We start from the raw sequence: 22581 nt of genomic DNA, 5'->3' as shown, positions 1-22581 counted from the left end.
GCTGGAAACAGTCACAAAGAAGAACGCAGCATGTGAAAACCCTCAATTACTTCTATCTGGGCAAACTACTGCTTAATTTTCTCTTCCTCACCTTCCAAAAAAGGTTTTAAGAGCAAGTTAAACAATGTTTAGAACTCAGAACCACACAGAGCTTTAATTTTCTGCAGAGAAAAGCCTCAAAAAACATGAGTACATAAAATATGACTTCCACAGTATTGCCTGAACATGAACTTTTCATGCACAAAAGAACACTATGGTCAACTATACAAGAATTATTAATTTACCATTAAAGAATGAGTTTAAATAGCAAGATCATGAATAAAGTACTTGGCCTGCACCACGTAGGTCAAAATCATTTCACCAATAGTGGTTCCTTTTGGCTTTTTTTTTAAATGATATTATTAAATTCAGACTTGCTTGATCCTTTTCATACAGCCAGTGTTGAATTTTTCAGCCTCAAACTGTCTCAAAGTGAAAAATTACTTTTTCTCATAGGACAGAAATATCAAATTTTAATAGGTGTAAGCACCTCATGATTGAAAGCTGCCTGTCTTGTTTTCAGTAATGCAACTTATGTATTAAAATCAAAATTAGAGACTCATAGCTATTGCCATTTGGCTAACTGCCTTTCAAAGCCTCCTTTGGCTCCTAACTGTAGAAAGCATGTAACAATAAAAACAGGCAGAAGTCTCTCTGAATTGTAAACTAGTGTTAGTGACTGACTGAAGCTGATAATCTGATTTCCTGCTCTCCCGTCTTTCCATCAATGCACATTTCACAAGCACACATCTATCCAAAGGAAACATCCCTACAGTTATGGTTATTTCCCAGAATTATTTGATGTGTACCACATACTATTTTTAATTATAATCTTTCCCCTACCTGACATACATTTTAGATTTGGCAACACAACTTCATTCGTAGTTTGAATTAAGTGGTGGACTGGCTCTTGACTAGTATTCTATGTATAAGAAGCTGCACAAGAAAAGGTAAGGCTGAAGGTACAGTTAACAGACAGAAAGTAAATCCCTTCCTCCCATCTCGACTTAACACTGATCACTTAAACACAACTTACGCAACACAGTAAGCTGTCAGACTACACAGAACAGGGTATCTGATCTGTTGTCCTCAGCAAGCGTTGGAGAGTCCCATAACATCACATCTTGGCTGTTAGCAAAAATTAAAAGGAAGCAAGGGAAGGAGGATTAAACACCTTAGAACACCCAAGTAAAAAGTAATTTAGATCTGAAGACACCTTAAAATAAATAAAAATGTATTTAAGTCCACTACCTCCCCACCCGCCCCCAGCCCTGCCCCAGTTTAGCCAAGATGAGTAACTCCTGGAGAAGGCACAAGTGGCTAAAAGTGTGCATACAGGGAGGAGTGCAGTCCTACCAGTTTACTCCCATACCTAAACTCCTATGTAACAATTTCTTTACAGGAGTTAGAAATGACCAGAGAAGAACTGCTCAAAGGGCATAAGTAACAACATTTTAGTCACCAAATCCTGACCTGTAATACATCTAAGTCTGTTACTACTAAAGCAAATGGAACACAGAACCAAGATATGCTACTGTTCAGACTTAAAAAGAAAACCCAACCAAACAACACTCACCCCTCCACCTCCAAAATCCAAACCCTAAAACTACACAGAAAATAGACAAGCCCATGGATGTACCTAATATCCTTTCCCACATTTTGAAAATAAAGAGTAGGCTGAACAGCATTCATTAAGCAGAGGAAAGGAGTGAGAGGAAGACTGAGTAGCACAGAATTAGTCTGGAATCATAACCTACCCACTGTCACTTCACTATTTGTGGAAGCAGAGAATAAATACGTATCACACAGTAATATTTTAGGAGCTGAAATGATGTTTACAAAGCACTTGGGAGTTTCACCTTGATTTAAAAGGTAGTTTAAACCCCTCCACATGCAATCTGTTTATATTATGTCTAAAGGGATCTAGAAAATTCATGCACTTAAAGGACATCTTCCAAAGTTGCTTACTCGCATTTTATTCTATAGAGCACTGGTAAGATACTTGCTTTACAAACTACTGCAGCTAAGTTTGAGAGCACAACATTTCACTCCAGAGAAGAAACTTGTTAGGCAATGCACCTTCCACAAGCTAAAACAAGTGGATCTGGGCTGTTTACAACAGAAAAATAAATATTCTCAGCAGCTGATCTCTGTCATTAGAGGCTAATATAGAAGGTTGCTGAGGCAGTTGCAGTGTTAAGTAGAGAAAAACTTCTATCCTTAGAAGAAAACAAACTAAACCACTGTCACTCTTCTTCCTCTCCTCCTCTACACTTGTGGCTTTAGTTCCACATTTACAAATAAAGCTCACAGGTGTATATTTTTAATGAGAGTACATTTAGCAGATTTTTTTTGGAGGGGGAGAATTTTGGGTGGATTTATTTTAGTGGAAGAAGGGCCCAGAATTATTTAAACTAAGGATCACCAGTAGTTAGCAGAGGCCAACACAAGATCAAGAGTTACTAAATCTAGGAATTCCCATAGTAAAACTAAACCGTAATTAAATGAGAACATAAAGGAATCCAAACAACAAGAACCAAACCACCAAGGTTCCACCAAAGTATCTCACTGGAGAGACAAATGATCATTAGAACTGCAAATGTGATACCTCTTCATAGCTTGTTCTGATCAACTGAAGAATTTTCTTTACAGTATCTATTTACTTCAAATACAGAGATACTGGATGTATTCAGCTCCATAACACTGACATGTATTTTAGGGTTACAGTGATATAAACGAAGATCCATCAATAACAGACGTTATAGCTTAATTAACTACATCAAATTGGTATGCCTGTTCTTTAACAGAGAAATGAGACCATTAACAGTAAAAACTACGAAAAAAAAAAAAAAAGCTGTATTTTCTTGATAGAGGACCATGCATACACTCTAGCACTCTGTATAGAATATTTAGGTAAATAATTTTCAATAACGAAATCACTTTAAATTTTCTCTAACAGAGTAGAACTTTTATTCACTATACAAAGCGCCTTCTCCTCACAAGACCGTAACACTCTATTTCAGCAGCTGAACAGTGGATCTCACTGCAAGATTGAGACTTCAGTTAACAAATTTCCAAGAAACGTGATCTTATGGCAATATCAAATTATTTGTTGCATTATAGCACTTTCTTGTTATAAAGCAAAACAAGTAATGCAAATTCAGAATATTCAAACTGAAGAGCATATACTAAGCATAAAGCATTTCACTTTATATTACATACCCTAACTGACAAAATTATTTTTCAGTTTACCATTCTAACCCACAAAAATAACATCTGCAGCTGATTATCAGTACACACGCTATGCGCCTAAGATAAGATTTCATAGAAACATAGTAGTTACCCTTAGAAAACAGAAAGGAGTCCAGACAGGAAGATTCCAGATTTTGCATAAAGTGTGTTCATCCAAGAGTCCTGAACTATTCAAGAGGCCAAGCCATCCACCGAGGTAGGATGATGTGACTTTAGGGGAAAAGCAAAACAAACAACAGAGTATTTCATTACTATGTGATTTTTTTTTAAACCAGAAGCATTAAGCACACAATTCAAAACAATTTTTAAAACTATTTGTGCTAAATCCTATTAAAACAGCTAAACTAAATAAGAAAAACTGAAGTTCGTGAATACACTGAAATAAGAGGACCTAATAGTTTTACCTATGAATACATAAAACTTGGAAATTATCTTTCGTAAATTAATACTACATAACAGAATGCTGATCCTTTAAGTGTTAGGCTTTAAGATAAGAACTTGCACTGATACTTCTTCAGGTAACCGAACACTGATTTAGGGTTGTAATCATATCTGAAATCACGTATCAGGAGAGACAATACTATGAACTATAAATAAGTACATTTTAGAATTATCCCCTAACATTTATGGGCTGCAAAAGGAGTTATGATTTTTATTAAATTCCCTAACTTACCTAATTTTTAGCATACACAAAACCAATACAAGATGATAGCTGGCAGGATGTCCTATGACTGCATACAATATTCATTGTGGCACTGTTTCCACTAAAACTCTGATAAAGCAACACCTGCAGTTTGGCTAGAGACCCCATGGATTAAATAATGGATTAGCTCAAGGCACTGGTAACTCTGGGAAATGTGAAAAGGCTGAAGTGACAGCAAACTATGGACTAGGTTAGAAGATGTGGAAGGGATTGCATGATCAGTGCTCTTGAGTTCTCAGCTCCACCTGGAGAATCAAAAGTCTTTTAATTCCAGCAATTAAAGCCCTTATACAGGCTAACAGCCTACCGTCTAGATTGTATTTAACACGCTTGTGTGCATACAATACACATACATACACACAGACACCTTCCCCCAACTACAGCAAACCAATTACTTCATAAATTTACCACAAAAGCAAGGACTACTTCTCCAGATAGCTGCAGTCCTTCAAAATCAAGGATCAAGAGTTCATACATTATTTTACAAAGTTTAAAATAATACATATCAAAAGGCGGTCTTCCATTTAGACAGACAGACAAGTAAACTAATACACAGAAGCTCATAGCCTGATGCTAGCAAAGGGCTCCCCAGTTTATAGAATCTCAGAACTGTAAAGATGCAGTAAAATGCCTGTGACCTATAAGTGCCCAATCTAACTCACAACAATATGAACATTAGTATCTCCCTCCTCCTCGTAGAAACTGGCTTCTATCATAAGGAGATGCATGCTATTTGTAAATAAAAAATAAAAATAAAAACAAATAGATGAAGATTCATAACCTATTTGCTTTGAAACAGTAGGACTACAAAAGGTCACTATTGAGGTTCATTGAAGTGCACTTGCCAGGTCACAGGGGGAGGTGTACATTCACTGCATATTCTATACAATGAATATAAAAGAGCAAATGTTTTAGAATGTAAAGTCTTTTTAGCATTAAAGAATCCTAAAAAATCTGACAAGTATACTAAAATGTTGAAAAGTTTTAGATTTCAGCACTTCAGTTAAAAAAGAAAAGCTAAAGGTATTTGATAAAAAATATACTGTCAATCCTATTTTAGAAGTGTAATCTTTTGCTAGAAGGCGCTGAAGTCCAAGAAGTTGTCAAATTTAATTCACTGATTATAAACCTTAAAGGAATCTTGCAAAATTAACGCTTGACGTTATGATTTTTCCCTATATGATTTCACACTGGGATCAGTGTAGTGAGTAAGTAAGGAGGTATGGCTACTAGGTTCAGGTTTTATAATCAGTTAAAAAAATACAGAAGACACACAGCAGCTGTAAATCACCACGAATCATATGTACAGGAGATTATTTTTTTCTTTCACTATCTTCCCTCGAAGTCTCCCAGTACCTCTTCACAGGTCATTTCAGACATTCGAGATTACAGCATTAATTTCAATATTAATGGTATTTTCCATATTGCAGTGAACTGCCTGAACTAAAGAACCTTAGCTGAATCAAAAACTAAGCAGAAAACTACTGCACAGGGCTCCTACCTATGTTTTTGGAAATGAACTGTTCCAACATAGTTTGAAAAATTCCAGGCCTACTAGGGCAGAATTTATTAACTGCATCTATTAGCGAGGTGAACTGACGATATGCCTAAGAGACCAAGCTTATTGCTCCTCTAGTCTCATCCAACTACTTGTAGTTCAGGCTGACACAGGTTTATTGAGACAAAACCCACCTCTAAAAACGTAACTGCAGCAAACACACAAGTCGCAGCGATCGCCAGTACCAGAATTAAAAAGCTGCGGCTCAGGCGAAGCCTCTTTCCTGCCCCCCCCCCCGCCGCAGCCGCTCGGGCGAGCGCCCCGTTCCCCAGCGCCCCGGGCCTGCCACCATTTGGCCTTTGTGGAAGGAGACTCGTCGGTACTTCCTGTCGTGGCCGCCCCGCCTCCCCCCGCGGCAGCGGGCAGCAGTAACCAGAGACAACCTTGGGCTTCCCGAGCTGCGAAAAGTTACACTCCTCCCCCTTCCTGCTCGCCCTGCTTAACAGAGACCCCGGTCGGGCTAATTATAACTGCGCTAACAACTTCCACCGCAGTCCCCGCTCCTGGCGCCCCGAGCGCCGGCCTCTCCGGCCCGGCCGCGCTGCCCCCCCCTTCCCGCACCCTCGGACCCAGCCGTTAACTCCTGAGGGCCCGCCGTGCCCACGCTCCCTCCTCCCGCCATCGCTCCCCACCTGTCTCCCCACCGCTCCGCCGGGCACCCGCCCTCCGTGGCCTGTTCCCCTCCACCAGCAGGGCTCCCTGCCCCTTCGGGGATTCCGGCTGCCCCTGCCTGGGCCGCCCGCCGTGCCCAACCGCCTCTCCGCGGCCGTCGCTGCCCTCCCCCCGCGCCCTGCCGTCTCCCTGCCCCCAGGCTCGCCAGCCGCACGCCCGCGCGGTGGGGGCTGCCCTCCCGCCCCCTGCCCCCTCACGGCGCCTCCCTCAGAGCCGCCGCTCCGGCCAGACCCGGCCCTCCTCGGCGCCTCACCTGGGAGCGGAGGAAGCCGCCCGTTCCTTCGCAGCCTGCCGTGCCCTCCCTAGCCAGCCGGCCGGGCTCTCTTCGGCGGGGCTGGGACTCCGACCGGGAGGAGGCGGAGGTGAGCGCCACCCCCGCCAGGCCCCGGCAGCCTCCGCTCCGCCCTTCCCTCCGCCCGCAGCGCCCACAGCAGCGGCAAAGGGGGGGAGAAAAGGGGGAGCTGCGTGCACTGCGCCCGCCAGCTGGCCGCCTTCCTATTGGCCAGTGGCCCTTTCAAGCTGCCCAGCAACCATTTTCTCACTGGCCTATGAGCCGGGGAGGTTGGGCTCCGACTGGCCCCGCGGCGCCATCCAATGAGAGAGTTAGGAGAGCTAAGGTGGGCGGAGCCACGCGCCGGCTTCCCCCAATGGGAAGACGGGCGCCGCCGAGTCCCCCGTCCCCCGCCTCTCCGGGAGGCGGCCCCGCCCGCGCGGCGCGGGCGCTTGTGACGAGAGCGGGGGAGGGGCGGAGCGTGCGGGCAGGCACGGGGCGGCACGCGCCGCCGCCCGCGGGCAGGGAACGGTACGGCCCGGACACCCCCGCGGGGACAGCGGCCAGCACCCACCCCCCCGCCCTTGCTTTTTGGGGTTTAAACTCGGAAATTGCCAAATTTAAAGAAAAGGAGTCGCGAGGGCCTCCGTACAGCCGCATTCCTGCGCCTCCCGTTTCCAAGGCAGTTGGGAAACAAGGCACACACGTCTCTGAACCAGCGATAAAGCCACATCAAATATTGCACAATTCTTCCACCTGATTTTTTTTCTTGCTTTCTTTAAAGAAACCTCTAGTATTTGCTTTTCACGGGTGTTTGCGTAATCAAGCTATATTGGCACAAAAGCCTCTGCAAACCGGATTTCAAAATCTGACAAGTAATTGTAAAGATTGATTTTGAGCCTTTGTGGAACCCTACCATGGGTTACCCGATGAATCCCCCAAAAAGCTGATCAGGTCTTTCAGAGATGGGTTTAGATTAATTCCTAGGACAGTAAAAACAAACAAAAGTCGAGCACATTTGCATAGACAAGGTTTTTTCTACACTGAATATCAGCACAGACCAAATTTCACACACAGCTGTCGGTTCAATAAATACTTCAGAAACACCTGCAGTTGTCCGCTGGAGTTAAACTACAACTTAGATGAAACTTGAGTTGCTTTTTGCATTTACCCAACTGAAGAAAACTGATGGTTTTACGAAGCCCCCCAGGTCCAACAGATTTTAACCCTTGTGTCTCCTGAGAGGCATTTGTGAAGGGGTAGGAGCACACAAGACCCATGACCTGAAGGAAGGGGCGAGGAGCAGACATGCAGAAAGCCGGGTCTGGCCCCGGCCAGATCTCTGGAGCGCAGGGATGTCTCTCCTGGCCCCCTCTCTCCTTGCTGCCCCTGATTTCTGGGCCACAGCTGTGCCCTGACCTCGCTGCCAGGGGTCGTGGAGCACAGGAGGGGAGCGAGCGCAGCCGCAAGGAGCACTAATGAATCCTTTTTGACACGCTGCCAAGGCTGTGTTGGATGGAGGGAGTGCCTGCCCGAATGGCAGAGGGGTGACACCCCTATCCCCATGGCCCATCTGCTGCACCACATGTGAGCGAGGGAGCAGTGGCAGCGTTCAGGAGGAGTGGACCCAGTGTCATAGAATCATTTTGGTTGGAAGACACCCTTAAGATCATCAAGCCCAACCATTAACTCTAGCACTAAATCATGTCCCTAAGAACCTCATCTACATGTCTTTTAAACAGCTCTAGGGATGGTGACTCCACCACTGCCCTGGGCAGCCTGTTTCAATGCTTCACAACCACCTCTGTGAAATTTTTTTTCCTAATATCCGATCTAAACCTCCCCTGGCACAACTTGAGGCCATTTCCCCTTGTCCAATCACTTGCTACTTGTGAGAAGGGACCAACACCCTCTATGCTACAACCTCCTTTCAGGTAGTTGCAGACAACGATAAGGTCTCCCCTCAGCCTCCTTCTTCTCCAGGCTGAACAGCCCCAGTTCCCTCAGCCAGTCCCCATCAGAATTGTTCTGTAGACTCCTGTGTCCCCCCGTACCCCCTCCTTTCCCACTGTAGCTTAAGCAGAAGGGTAACTTGTAAGATGTTCAGGATTCTGCTGTCTGCCCAAGTCAGCCAGGGACACCCAGGGGTGTCACACGAGGACCGACCCCTGCCATATGCCAGAGATTATCTCTGAGGAATAGGAACAGGATAAGTCTACAAAGGTAGCTGCTGTACAAGGGACATATCTGGAAGGATAATGTCTAATGCAGCATATAAAGAAGTAATTTAACCAGCACCACCAGCAAAATGTTGTAATAACTTGAGCAAAAATTTGTTTTTTTAGAGTTGACCCCAGTTGGCCAAAACGATTCACGCCTCTCTGCAGCTGCAGAGTTGATGCAAGACCTGAGTCACCTTCCCTTCTCCTCCCATTGAGCAGACCTTTCAGAAAGACACCAACACCCGTCACCCTGCTTCCCCCATTCATTCTTAAGTTATTAACCTAACACAGTCGGCTGTTTTGTAAACAATTTTTGTTTCGTTCAACAGAAAAGGGTGAGCGTGCTTTCTACAGCAAGCGCTTTTAAAAAGATCAGTTGTGTTTCATACGTGCTCTGACAAGATCTATGAAAAAACATTAGCATGGAGTTGTTCAAAGGAACATCAGAACTTTGGATTTATGGCCTAATATTTGGAGAATAGAAATTACATGAAGTACACAGATGATTTGCAAAGGTTTTTGTCACTTTTTCGCTTGTGTCAAGTATCAGCGGTGGGATTCATATAAGAGAACTGGAACCTAATTCAGTTTAGCAGTGTTTATGTGCTGTGCAACTCACACCTTAAGCTAGAGGAGCTGTGTTTGTCTCACAGGATTTATTAAGAATTCAGAGGTCTGAGCTCATTATATAAGGTCTTTTTTGACAAAAACTTTCTTTAAAAGGTCCTTACTGTCTCAAATGAGGTTGTGTTCTAGGAGTCTGTAATGCTCTCCCATTTTGCCTTAAACTAACCTCCAGGCAAACAGTGGACTTAACAATATGATTTTTTTAAGATTTAAACATGGTCTTTCAGTATGATTATACTCACCGCAGCAAGCCAGGATACCATTCTCACGAGCAGCATTTTGCTTTTGCAGCAAATTTCACATGAACCAGAAAAAAACCCCAACCTCAAAACCAATTGGGGTCTCTATATAACTCATCTGAAACAATTACTGGAGGTCTGCTACTCCTACTTACCTTTGTACCAGGCATCTATTCAAAACCACGATTCCAGGAACACAGGAACTAATAAAGACTGCTTTTCTATGGATTTATGCCTGTGATTAATTACCTCTGTATATAAGGTACAAGCTCTAATTGAAGCTGGTTTTATGTCTGGAATCTTATAACTGTCTCTATCTTACCTGGATTACTGGATAGCAGTACAGAATGCAGTTTTCTTCTGTGTTCTTCTCTTTCACCTGCAAACTTAATTAAAAAACAAACAAACAAACAAAAAACACACCTAAAATGTAGTGACTAAGATCTGCTGGATTTGATTAAAGTTAATTAGCTGTTCTCAAGCTGAATAACAGAATGACCATGTATGTCATATTTCCATAGGAAAAGGAGAAAGGATAGTGCTTACTGCATCAAGGTTTGGTTGGTTTTACCAGCTCTTTTTGGTGGTAAAGCCTCTATGAAGTAATAACTAATCCTACACTTACTCAAGTTTCTTTTTAAAAAAAACCCAACCAACCAACCAACCACATTATTGAGCACTTGCCAGAGTACTACACAAGCCATTATTCTATTTTGTCAAAAGAATCACAATTTACAAGAAAAATAACTTTCTCCTCATACCTTTCAAAGCAGAGACACAAAAGCAAACCAGGTTACTGGGCTTCAATTAAAACAAATAACCATTCAACAATTTTATCTTAAACTTCAGTCAGCTCACTGGACAAAAAAACCCCCAAATCCTAACACCCAGTACTTTCCATATCTAGCATTTCTCTCAGTGATGATCTCAAAACACATAAAAGTAAATTTGTTGTAAGTACTGTTTTTCTCCTCTGAGTATTAAATACCCCCTGTAGCTGGCACGTGAAAAATAAGATATGCTGTTCCTTTGTTTTAACGTTTTACTAATGCAGTACTTACTTGCCCCTTCCCATATGCTCCTAGGGGAGTTCCAAATACAGAAGACGTGTATACAATTTCTTTTTAACTCTGTTCTTGCAAGAAGTTGTGTAATCACCTGTATCTTCAATCGTTCTTCTCTAAAAAGATGACAGTTGAAATTACTGAATGTTTTCGCCGCAACAGAAAGTCGCCTCTGGATTTGTATTTCCCTGTTGACATGTTGGTTATGCATCACCACTTACCACAGTAATGCTTCAGGTTAGAAAACACTCAGTTTGGGGGAATCTTGGTTAAGCAAAGGAGTAACTGTTGATATATATATATATATATACACTTGTATTTAAGCTACCATACAAACTTATGAAAATCATGTCAAATAATGAAATTTCAGTACTCTTAAAAAAAAAAAAAGTCAAATCACCACAGACATCTTAAGTATCTTTCCTGACAACTTAAATCATTCAGTGGGATTTCATCTTTGTGGAACTTCCTTGAAAAAATAGAAAAATTTATCTTAACTGTCGGTTTTGCAAAAGACACCAAGAGGAGCTTAGACGATCCTTGTGAAAGCTCATAGTTAACAAGCCAAATTGACAAAAACACGTATTTTCCTGAGATGTGTATTTCATTTCTTTGCAACTTGGTGGTTTTGTACTTCTAGTATTAGTCAGATAGTGTGAAATCACACTCATTTAGGAGTTGATGAGCAATCCAAATTTGTCACGATCAGTCATTTTTTTTGCATATGGGACTATACATCCTAGACCTCAGACATAAACAGACTTTCACTTTGAACAAGAGTCACTTTTGAAAGCACTTTTATTTATCCTAGATGTCAGCAAATAGTTGGATTCTTTTTTCATCCTTGCTTTTGACAGTTAGTTTGGTTATATGGGAATATGGAACATGCTGCAAACTGTAAAGCAGTCATGCATTCAAATCAATATTCTGAGGCACGAGACATCCATAATGGTCTGATAATTAAAATATAAAACTGTACTATCAGCTAATTCGCAATAACACTTTTTCAAATGCCTACTGAAGCAGCCCAGACATACCTGAGACTTAAAAACAGTCTAAGGACAGCTTTGAAAAGTAGGTAATTCCTGGTGAGCGTGAAGACTTGCATGTGAAGCCCTAACCCGCTCAAGGCCGAAACCCCTCAGTGCTGCGCCTCTGAGCCAGTCTGGAAAGGTGCTTTTCACCAAAAGAAACGGCTTCCTCTTCATTTACCAGATTTGTCCTTTAGGCAAATAGGGCTCCATTCATAGAGACACAAAACATCTTTTGCTATATCAACTCAGAGCTGCAGAAGAGAGAGTGGATTAAAAAAACCCCACAACCATGAACAGAACGGCGAAGCGATCAGCAGACGAGCCATTGTTCACTCAGCTGGATCCTCAGGCTCCTGCCTCTGCTGAAGGGCCAAGATCCAGAAGCTCTGCATGTTCTGGATTTTCTTGCAAGAGAGAAGTAGTAAAACCACAGGCATAGAGGCAGAAGCGGACAGATATTCAAGGTTACCTGAGAAGGAAACAGATTTGATGTTAGCTGTTTGCTTGGAAGTACTCTCTTTTGTGTAAGTGTACAGCTGAGTTATGTCATTCGGATCAACGGCCTCATTTCAGACACGGTGCTGGGTGCCACACAAGTTTCACCACTCTTTTCCCTAGGAGCACATAAAATAAAAAAGGCTGCTAGAAGTGGGAGCAAAAGGTGACAGAGCCTTTTTTAATTTAACTGGTTAAATTATTTCCCATTTATATGTAGAAATTAAGAAAATCATCACCAGCAATTAGCATCTCTTGCTGTTTGCAGCAACGGTTCACAAAATAAATAATTCAAAATTCACCATTTAACAGGCACCCTCTAATTTCTGATGTCTCTCAGTAACTTATAGGAATACATGGAGAAGAAATATACTGTATTAACCTTTAAGTGATACATATTTAATGACAACGTGAGTTACAAAATAAAGCTCCTTTAAAAAACAAACCAACCAAAATAAAAGAAACAACAAAAACCACCACAACAACAAAACCAGAAGAAGCTAGCAGGAATGAGCAGCTGAATTAGTGAGACACACCAGTAAAGCAGTAGGGACACAAGCTGATTTTACACTGACTGGTTCTTGCAGAGTCAGACCAGCTCCAGTCACACATCAGTTCTGTGCAGTGACACTGCAAGTTTCAGCAATACAAATTCTTACATCTGCTGAAAACTTGAGCCAAGATAGCAGGCATGTAAAAGCACATAGGATTTGGCATTAAGTTGTAACATCATAATAAAACAGGGTATTTCTGTTTAAATGCCTAATTTAAAAAAATGCATACTTACCTAATACCTTTTCTGTTAAATCACGTAGTCTCTACAGATGGCTCTAACTAGGCACAGCTTCCTCAGAATGCGCCCAGCTAGATACAGCTATAAATGCACACGGGTGCATTTTACACATAGTTTAAGAGTTATGAAGAAATTATACTAATTCCTACCTGTAACATGGAGACTGATGCACACTAAGGAGGTGAGGGAGAACATCTTTTTAAATATCTTAACATGCATTTCCTCACTTAATGAAAATGGAGGGTGAAGTGGGGGGCAGAGGAGAACACCCAGTTGTTCAAAACTGTGGGTTTTTAACCACAGCTCACAGTAGTTTTGGGGAACTTCCACAGAAGGACGGACGGTATTTAGTTTTAACTGCCCATCTTTCTGCTTTACTCTATGGCATCTCCTGTCCCATTCAGCAGACCTATTTACACACAGGAAAGCATCAAGAAAATTCTACCGTGCATTTATGATTTTGAAGGAACCTCTGATACTACAACAAACACTGCCAAATAAAACATACTGTTATTTCATTGTGAGATATGACAGTTCACATCAATATTTGTCTCTTCCCAAAGCAGGATGTACTACTGCAACACCTTTTGAGTGTTTTCTCTATACATTAAGACATCTAGCATTGGTTTGTTTCTGTGGTCCAGCTATATCATATTGACTGAACTTAGAAGCCATCTATATGGTATTTCATCCTTTAATATGAAGTTATAAATCAAACTTTGATGGAGGAAGCAATGTGTAACTACAACAGCATCTATGGATTATCTCATGCCAAGTTTAACACAACATTTTCAAATTCACTAGAGATGCCAACTGCATGGTTTCATGTGACTGAGCTAATATGCATTCAATATGATTTTTCCCCAAACCAGATGCTTCTAAAGCATTTGTTGAAATCATAAGCTCAGTGGTCTCTTTTTGTGGAGGTGACACTGGAACGTCCCTAACACCCCCCCTGACCCCACTCTCCCCTTTTTAGGGGTTTGAGAATCTGAAAAGGATAGTGTGTAGTAGGTAAGGTCACTTGTGGGCAGGCAGAGTCTGTCAGACGCAGAAATGTTCTGTTTTCACATTCAGGGAGTTGCTCGGTTCAAGTCTACAGAAAACAACTGAGTTACTGGCACGTGTCTTCCCCTGGCACAACTGATGCCAACACATTCCCAAAACCAAAACATATTTTCCTCCTCTTTTTCCCTGCTAGTTTAGAGCTCTTCCCAGTACCAGCTTGTGAAGGTAAATGTTTGTCATTTTATAACAAAATCATGCACCGTAGTTGATCTATCTCTCCCCCGCAACAAAGTCTCATAGAATTAAGCTTAATTATATACAATCTAAAACAAAAGTGAGGACTTGAAGAAAAGAACACCATCCCACGTTGTATTATCTTTTGTTATTAAAAAAAGCCAAGAGGAAACCCTTGGTAAGAGCAGAGCATATTAGTTATGACAAGACATCATGACATACCAGTTGAGAATTAAAGGCTGCTAATAACACTTTTTGTAGTAATTAGTGCAAGAGAGTTATCCCATATAAACAAAAATTTGATGGTAGACTTCAGTGATAAACAATTCACTTGATGACATTTACATATAAATACACATAAATAAAAACCTATGTAATTTAGGTTTGTAGTTAAAAAAATGCGGTCTGAAATGAATTAGATGTATCTAGCTGGACCAAAGCTCTTCTTCTAATGATACTCAAGTATACGGGATATGAAAAGCGTAATTGTACAATTCTCAATTTAGTAAAGTACTACTCTATAAAACAGAATCATGAAAACAGCTCTTACATTTTAATGTAAAGTATAAAATAGTATATTTACATTTACATACACTTTACTGAACTACATTGGGTAGCTCACAGTAAAAAAGATCCCTTTTTGAAAATCTTTCAAAAAATACATCAACTGCAGGTACTATCAAAGGTTCCTAAGTTAGCAGCTGACATAACATCTGTAGTAAAAATATATTTTAGGAAAATACCTGGAAAAATCTAAACACCAATAAACACTTTAAAACTATTTTTGAAGTAAAAATTGTAGCAAAAAACAGAATAAGCTAGCTAGGATAACAGGAACTATTGCATACTGCTCTTTAAGAGCCATGTAGCGACTTGGAACAGAAGCAGCAGATATGGTAAGAGTTACGTGGTATAACAAAGTGGAAACTGGAGTAAAATAGGAAACCAGTTATCCAACTTCTCTCTGTGTTTATTACCATTTTTACTGTGAGAAGTATAAGAAAAAGATGAGAGACTCCCTCTCAGTGAGCATATCCTCCATCAAAGGCTAAAACAAATTGGTAAAAGGAACCCAATTTCAAGAGCCTTGGACCCCAAACTTAAAAACATTTACCATATGTACTTACAGTTCAATGGACAATAAATCGTATTATTACACTACAAGTTGCAGGTTAACTTTAAGAGTTAACACTATTTTGCAATATGAAGTGCTTTTTTAATATATATATCTATATAATATATAGATATTCGTAAAATACACGTGCAGATTTGACAGAACAAACTGTGGAAATAGCTTTCTCGAGTCTTTTTTCCCCATTAACAGATCTTTATCTCCTATGCAAGGAGTTTCAGGATTCAACAAGAATTTCTACAATATGATCAAGCTCATTAAGATCAGATTTACAATTCGAATTAGAAGTTGTAGCTGATGGAGAAGAAAACGTTTCAAGCCCATCACAGTGTCCCATTTTTGTGTTGCTCATCATGCCTGTTAACATAGTATCAAGATCATAATAAGAGTTGTCAACTTCTGAAAAAAGCTCTTCAACAGAATTAGGACTTTTATTCTCCAGCGTCTCAAATATTTGATCTAATGATTTTTGAAAATTTCCTTTATTTTCTTGGGGATTCTCCATTTCCCACACATTGCTCTGCAGGTTTCTCGGAGCTTGTGCTGAAGAGGCTGTTGACATAGTTTCTGAATTATCTTGTGCCTGATCACCCTCGAAGTCTTTATTGAAAGTACTATAGCCTGGAACATGCTTTCCCTCAGCTTGTTCCCTAGATGAACGACACAGGATATCTGTTGAAACAAGACGATCCAGGGATGCCTGCCCTGTACTCTGTGTATTTATCATCTGCCAAGTCCCATCTTGAGTCATTTCCTCTTGGATCTGCCGTACCGTGTTGGCTATAAGTACCGAACGACACAGGTTAGGTTCAACCAGCATGTGACACAGCTGAAGTTTAACCAAAGACATGTCTAAAAGTGACTGCCGCTGAAGATTATATGAAGGAATAGCCTTAATACCAGCTAGAGTTCCTTCAATATCTTCTTCACCATCAAAACATTTTCTTTTTAATCCTCGCACAAACATCGTGTCCTGTTAAAAAAAAAAAACAAAAAAACAAACTTGTACAAAGTAAACAGCTCAAGAAGAATGTCGGAAAAAAAAACTAAACCAGAAAACAAAATACATTTAATCTTAAATTTATACAGCAAATTCTTTAATAAAGAAACATCAGAATTGTCATACCAGATTATAGAATGGCCAGTGTGGTACAACAGGGGTCAGGAACATATGGACCGGGTCCCAAAGACGGCACTCGGGAACCAGGCGTGAGCAGGTCCACAAGCCGTGGCATCCGAGAGAGGCAGGGGCTCCCAGCTCCCGGCTCCCATCAGGCTCCACACCTGATGGAAGTCAGGAGCTGCTGCTTCGCACAGAAGCAAACATCTCAACAGCCGTATTTCACCTACTGGAGAGGCAGTTTCTCCTCGCTCCTCCCGAGTTTCTACTGGCATGCTTAACCTCTAATTTTGGAAATAAAAATACAACCTGGCACACCATCTTCAAAAGATTTGACCCCTCCAGAACATCAACATGTCTAACAAAGTAACACACACAAAAAATACCACGGGCAGCGTACTTGAAAAGGTTGCCTTATTTTGGCTACAGGGAGAGTAAGATATCTAGATTTGTTCCCTACAACTCGAGACATTCAGCTGAGGTCCCTAAAGCAGTCTATCCGGTTCCCTTACTCAGGTGACTAACTGAACTGTGTCATTCCAATATGAATTGTGCAAGTCCAGTAAGGACAGGTACAGTCATCCTCTGGATAGGCTTCTATACATCCTTCCTAGTTGACTATAAGAAAGCCAAATTCCCATATTCCCTGTTTAAATTCACCGGTTAAAAATAAGTGGGGTTCATCAAGGCTTCTTGTGATTTACATCGAAAAATCACTTGCTGAATTTTCCAAAGTATGACTTTCAAACACTATCCTCCAGATCGTCTTCTGAATTGCACTAATTTTGACCACAGTGCTTCCTGCAAATATCACAGCTGAGCTCTTAAAATACAGAGAAACTTTTTTTTTTTTAAATGCAGTAGATGCCACTTTTTTAGTCTTATAAAAACTGGGGTACAGATGAAAGCTAGTACCTGATCTTTACATTTATGCAACTTTGTTATGTTCCTTCCAGTCTTCTGTTCTTAGAATTCCTGTTTGCCCAATATTTGGGCACTTTTTTAACGTAGTGACCCAAATAAAACAAAGTTTTTCAACTAAAAGCTGATAAAACCAAAATACTGTTGCAGTGTCTTTATCATTTTCCATTTCCCTCAGTAAGCCCTAACCTCTGCCTTGCTTTTCTGGTTGCTATGGAATGTTCCACATATTTTCACAGAGCTCTCTCTCACCTTTTTCAGAGCCACTAAAATTCCAAAGTGCAACATTGTTCCTTTCAAAATACATTACATACTTATCTGCTCTGAAAACCTGGGGATAGCACAGTAGCTAGATAAACATTTGGTCTGACTTTGTACAACACTTCTTGCATTGCTGTATATATCCATGAAATAACCTTTTTTTGCATTAGCTGACTCTTACATATTTCTTTCCACTGAAGGTACAGAACTCTTTAGAAATCATAATATGCAGAGGCTACAATATAGAATACATGAACTTGGTCTTATGGTCATTTTTCATAGAACTTCTCAAAAGCTATCCATGGATTACTGACACATGAAATGCTTTGGAAGTTTCTTTCAAAATTTTCTCCTGTAACCTAACAATTTGCATCATTCCCACCAAATCAAATACAAGTTTTTCCTTGATAGTGCCTTTTCCACATTTTTAGATACTCTTACAGCTTCATATTGGAGGATATACCATTTAATTTTTCCTACAAAGTTGTATGTACAGTAATTTCTAAACACATATCCCTCGTGTGAAACTTGACCTTTAAAGACATCTTTTGGGACTACTCATCAACCATGGATGATTATGTCACCAAACATAAAACACTCTGTGCAGAGTTTGAAGCTTCTTTTATTTCAACTTACATTCTTGTGAAGAATAATTTTAACTTCAATTGAATGTTAACCTGCTCTCCATGCATCTACTATTCTAAGGCACAGCAACAGAAAACAGCAGGCAGCAGAAAACTTGAAAACCTCAGTACATCACACACATCTGGGTGTGTGGAAGCAGAGGAAAAAATGTTTACGGATTTCTAAAGGTAAACCTTTCACAGCATTCGCAGGATTTTTTTTTCTATAACACTTACTTAACAATAAGTATCTCACATCATAAAAACAGTTCTTTGTCACTCTGCTCCCAAGACTACACAAAATACTACATTACAGTTTCATTTAAGAAGAAAAAAATCACATACCAGTAATTGTGTTTGATGTATTCCTTCCTCTTCTCCCATGCTACTGAGCAAGAGTCCATACAGTAAAAGTTAGAGCACCACCTACCAAGTACCAGGAAGTAACATGTCAGCCAAGTACAGGAGATGCAGGACAAAACAATTCCCGATTTTAGAAACTTATACACATCTGTATTTTGTCACTTGCTTCAGTATCTCTATCCTCACAACATTCCTACAAACTCCAATAGTACTATTAAAGCAAATGTACAGCTAGAGCACAAAGGCGATTTGCCCAACAACTCACAGAAAATCTGTGGCAGGAGAAGGAAACTGCCAGTTTAAGTCCAAGTCCTGGGCTACTGTCCTGACCTTTGGACCAGCCTCTCCCTTGTCCCTACGCCTTTGCTGTCTAAAAGCAAACAAAATCTTTAGCGATCACCTAAAAAATTCAAACGTGCACAAAAGCATACTGAAAGCAAATTGTCATTACTTTCATCACAAAACTACAGTTTTCACCTTTGTTGTACAAAACTGTGTATCTCTGTAGCATCTGGAGAAAAAGAGCAAGCATGCAGAAATACAAAACTGAAACATGGCAAAACCAGGGAAAATTTTTCTTTACCAGCACAGAAACTTTATGACTAAGATTTATTTTGCGAGATGACAATAATGAAAGTAATGACAGTAATTACATGATTTTAATTCTTAAGGTTGAGTTTTTACAACACATTTAAAGCAAAATAAGATTGGATATACCAAATACAAGTAGCAAGCAAATGCAACAATTCCTTTAATTACTGAAACCTAAAAGAATGCTTGATTTCAAAAGGCTACAAAAACTTACATGATAAAATATGAAAACAATTCAGATACTTTTCTAGACATGTCTGTACAGTACAAGACACTTTGGTGTCTGTGACTTAAGTACATACCTAGAAAAGAAACAAGAGGATGCATATGGACATCTATTTTTGTTTTCTACTGTGGCTGGTAATAAAAACTTTTTGAAGGGTGATTGCTCTCAAAATCAAGTGGGCAGAAGATGGTTGACAAAAGACCTGGGAGGTAAGTGGGGGGACAGAAACATGTTTTTCTCAAGAAGCTGCAAACTTGTTAAAATACCACAACAGAAAAAAAACCCTACCTTAAACACTCTCAAGCCAAAATCTTTTTACTCAGTCCCAAAATATTCAGACTAAAATGCTGCCATGTCATAAAAACCATATTTCAACCAGCTCAGTGTCTCGTTCTCATTTACAGATTGAGCTCACAGCAACATTCAAGACAGCGTTGTGAGGTGTATGAACAACAGCTCCAGTGAGACACCACAATATCAAGTCAATAAAGTATTTCTTATTTCTGTCCAACACCTTATGGTACTATAGAAGTTCAGAAGTTTTTGCTCCCTGGGTATACTTTCAAAACACTCTATAAATGAAGGGCAATCTCTTTGACAGCCTACATACAGTAACTATTTGAATCCCTGAATTCCTACTAGATACACTTTTAGTTTAGGGTAAGTGACAAGGGTGTGAAGTTTGTTTAAAGAAAATCCAACCAAAGGAAAACCCACAAAAACCCCCACAACAACTACGCATAAAGATGAGGCAGTCACGAGAACAATATATGAAAATATTTTATTGTGCTATTTTGGATATCTGACAATTTTAGAGGCTTTGGCCGTTTACCTCTCAAAATAGCAGACTGATACAGGAGAGGACCATTGACGGGAATGCACAAGTTCTTGGTAAAATAGCCATTATCACATCCACAAACAAAAAGACATGGGGGATGTTGGCAGACCAGTCCAGTCTGTAATCTGTTAACATACTAAAGAAGGAAATAGTTTTCCCATGAAATATAATAATGTGTGAAAGCTGCTGCATGTGATTCTAGATTCTTCCCTAGAGCAATAACAAACCTTGAGGATCTCTCTTAGCATAAAGAATATGCCTACCACAGAAATAATTTCTTCAGATGCTATTAATTGATATATAAGCATGCCTCAAAACCTAAGTTCTCAGTAAAAAAAACCAAAACAACTTCATAGCCATTATCAGATGCAATTAAAACCTTGCAAATAAACAACCTTCCCCAGACTGCCCTACACTATCTCCACCAAACACCCATCTTAAGAGAATACTAAATTTAAAACCGAATTAATTAAAAAGTAGGCACATTTCACTATTGATTTACGTATTAACATACTCAAAAAGGTGTTAGCCATTGTGTAAAACCTCTTGGTACCTGAGAGTAACACTACTACTGCTTTAGCATCAAGGTGTTCAAAATTTCCAGATAATTTCAAGCAACATCTGTCTCTGCCCAAGAGGCAATATCTAGACTAGCTGTATCATCTCCTCCTTCTTCCACTGCTACCTGAGTGTCAAGATCCCAAATTTAGTGTGTTAAACGTAACCACTGTTTGAAATAGCTGTACAAAAAGAGCTGTCAAGGAGACAACAGCTAACTGTAGCATTGTGTTGTGGGTTCTAATGTGTGTGGTTTGGTGTGTTTTGGGTTTTTTTTTGTTTTTTATTCCACCCCTCCCCCCCAACAGTAGCACAGTATTATGTAATTCATTAAGAGTTTTGCTTTGGGGATATCCAAGTCTGCTTTACAAACAAGGTGCTTGAAATTTGATCCAACTCTTACCAGAGCATCAACTTACACATTCCAGATTCACACTTAATGCGTATTCATATAGTAATATGCTGCCAAAGATATACTTAAGGGAAAAAGTTGCTTCCTCAGAGTTGAAGTAACAGTGCAGATAATCGATTTCAGGAGAAAGCAGACAAGAACTACCCAGGCCAGTGCTGGAGGTTCACTTCAGCAGAGTGTTTTTTCTTTTAGTACAGCCATAAGCATAGCGATGATGGTTAGCGTGGGCAGGTAAAAAGGTACTGTATCTCCTCTCTACCTCTCTCCTCTCCAAAACTGTCCTTTATAACAACTGTGTAACGGTGAAAAGAAGATGGAAAGCCAGGTACTCCTCTTTTGGCATGCATACGGTGATGCTGAGTGATAAAGGTGGGCTGCAGACAATAGCAAAGGGCTGGTAGGGCTAGAAAGATCCCCATTCGGAACGGGACAAAGGCACCTACAAAGCACTGGGGTTTGGTGCACCCTCCGGGCTCAGGGGGCTGCTAGGCACCTCTCCAGGAGGCGAGGGCTTCGAGAAGGATCAGTAGCTCCCGAGGAAGGGCAGGCTGGGAAGCTGAGGCGGCCGCACGCCCGGGGCAGGGGCCACGACAGGGGGTGCGAGGGGCTGAAGGCTCGTGGAAACGCAAAGGACGGATGCCGGGGAGGCTGCGCCGAGGCAGGCGGCCACCAGCGCCGCCGAGGAGAGGCGGGACCGGCGGGCGCGGCCGGGGCGGGGAGCGAGCCCCGGCGCACGCAGGGTCGGGAGGCAGCGCGGCGGGAGCCGAGGGGTTGAGCCGCGACGCGTCGGTTTGGGAGCCGGGGGCGGCCCCCCAGCCACGGCGTGGGTGCCCGGGGGGGGAGGTCTGGGCGGTGAGGGTGCACAGCCGAGAAGGGGCCGAGCGGAGGAGGGGGACGCCCAGTGCCGAGAAACGACCTCCCCAGCCCGACCGCCCCGGGCCCCCTCACCGCTCCAGGGGCGCGCGTGTCTGCGAACGGCCCCGGGCGGCGGTTACTCATCGTCCCCGCAAACGGCCCGCCGCCATTTTGAATCGGCTCCCTCCTCCGCGGGCTCCCGGCGGCACCGGCTCCCCGCCCGCTCCGTCCCCACGCGGAGCCCCGGGAGGAGGGAGGCAGGCGGGTCCGGGGCTCCGCGCCGCGCCCGCCCCAGCCCAGCCCAGCCCGCTCCAGCCTTCCCTACTCACCACTTCGCCGCTGCTGTCGTCGCCACCGCCTCCCAGCGCAACAGTCCCCGCTCCCGCCTCACCGATCGCTCCGCGCTTGAGGAAGGGGGCGTGGCTAACCGTAAAAACCAGCCCCGCCTCCCCCCGCCCGCCATCTTATTG

The 22581-nt window shown here is 41.7% G+C and overlaps 2 protein-coding genes across 6 annotated transcripts in view; both read right to left on the bottom strand.

Moving 5' to 3' along the window:
* LOC309442718 (SERTA domain-containing protein 2-like) overlaps nt 1-16286 on the bottom strand; it is a 24374-nt gene extending 8088 nt beyond the window's left edge. Inside the window, exons 1-5 of one of the 5 annotated variants that reach the window (XM_082058825.1) lie at nt 16244-16286; nt 11685-12150; nt 10645-10763; nt 9906-9969; nt 3383-3501 (exon numbers count right to left, since the gene is read on the bottom strand). The gene's annotated coding sequence lies outside the window, so the exon portion shown is untranslated. Of the gene's footprint in view, nt 1-1075; nt 1160-3382; nt 3502-5686; nt 5762-6477; nt 6498-9905; nt 9970-10644; nt 10966-11684; nt 12151-16243 lie in introns of those variants that run through there. The other 4 variants (XM_082058826.1, XM_082058827.1, XM_082058828.1 and 1 more) reach the window with 4 other exon arrangements.
* CDCA4 (cell division cycle associated 4) lies at nt 14341-22581 on the bottom strand. The gene is given in 5 exon segments (XM_082058824.1): nt 14341-16316; nt 16470-16582; nt 16585-16747; nt 18614-18694; nt 22441-22581. Coding segments are annotated over 4 exon segments (1071 nt in total). The 5' UTR covers nt 18653-18694; nt 22441-22581; the 3' UTR covers nt 14341-15560.

The sequence above is a fragment of the Streptopelia decaocto genome (assembly GCF_964273445.1).
Source record: "Streptopelia decaocto genome assembly, chromosome: 7".
Taxonomy (NCBI): Eukaryota; Metazoa; Chordata; class Aves; order Columbiformes; family Columbidae; genus Streptopelia; species Streptopelia decaocto.
The sequence above is the reverse complement of the archived record's forward strand: the minus strand, read 5'-3'. Positions and strand labels throughout refer to the sequence as shown.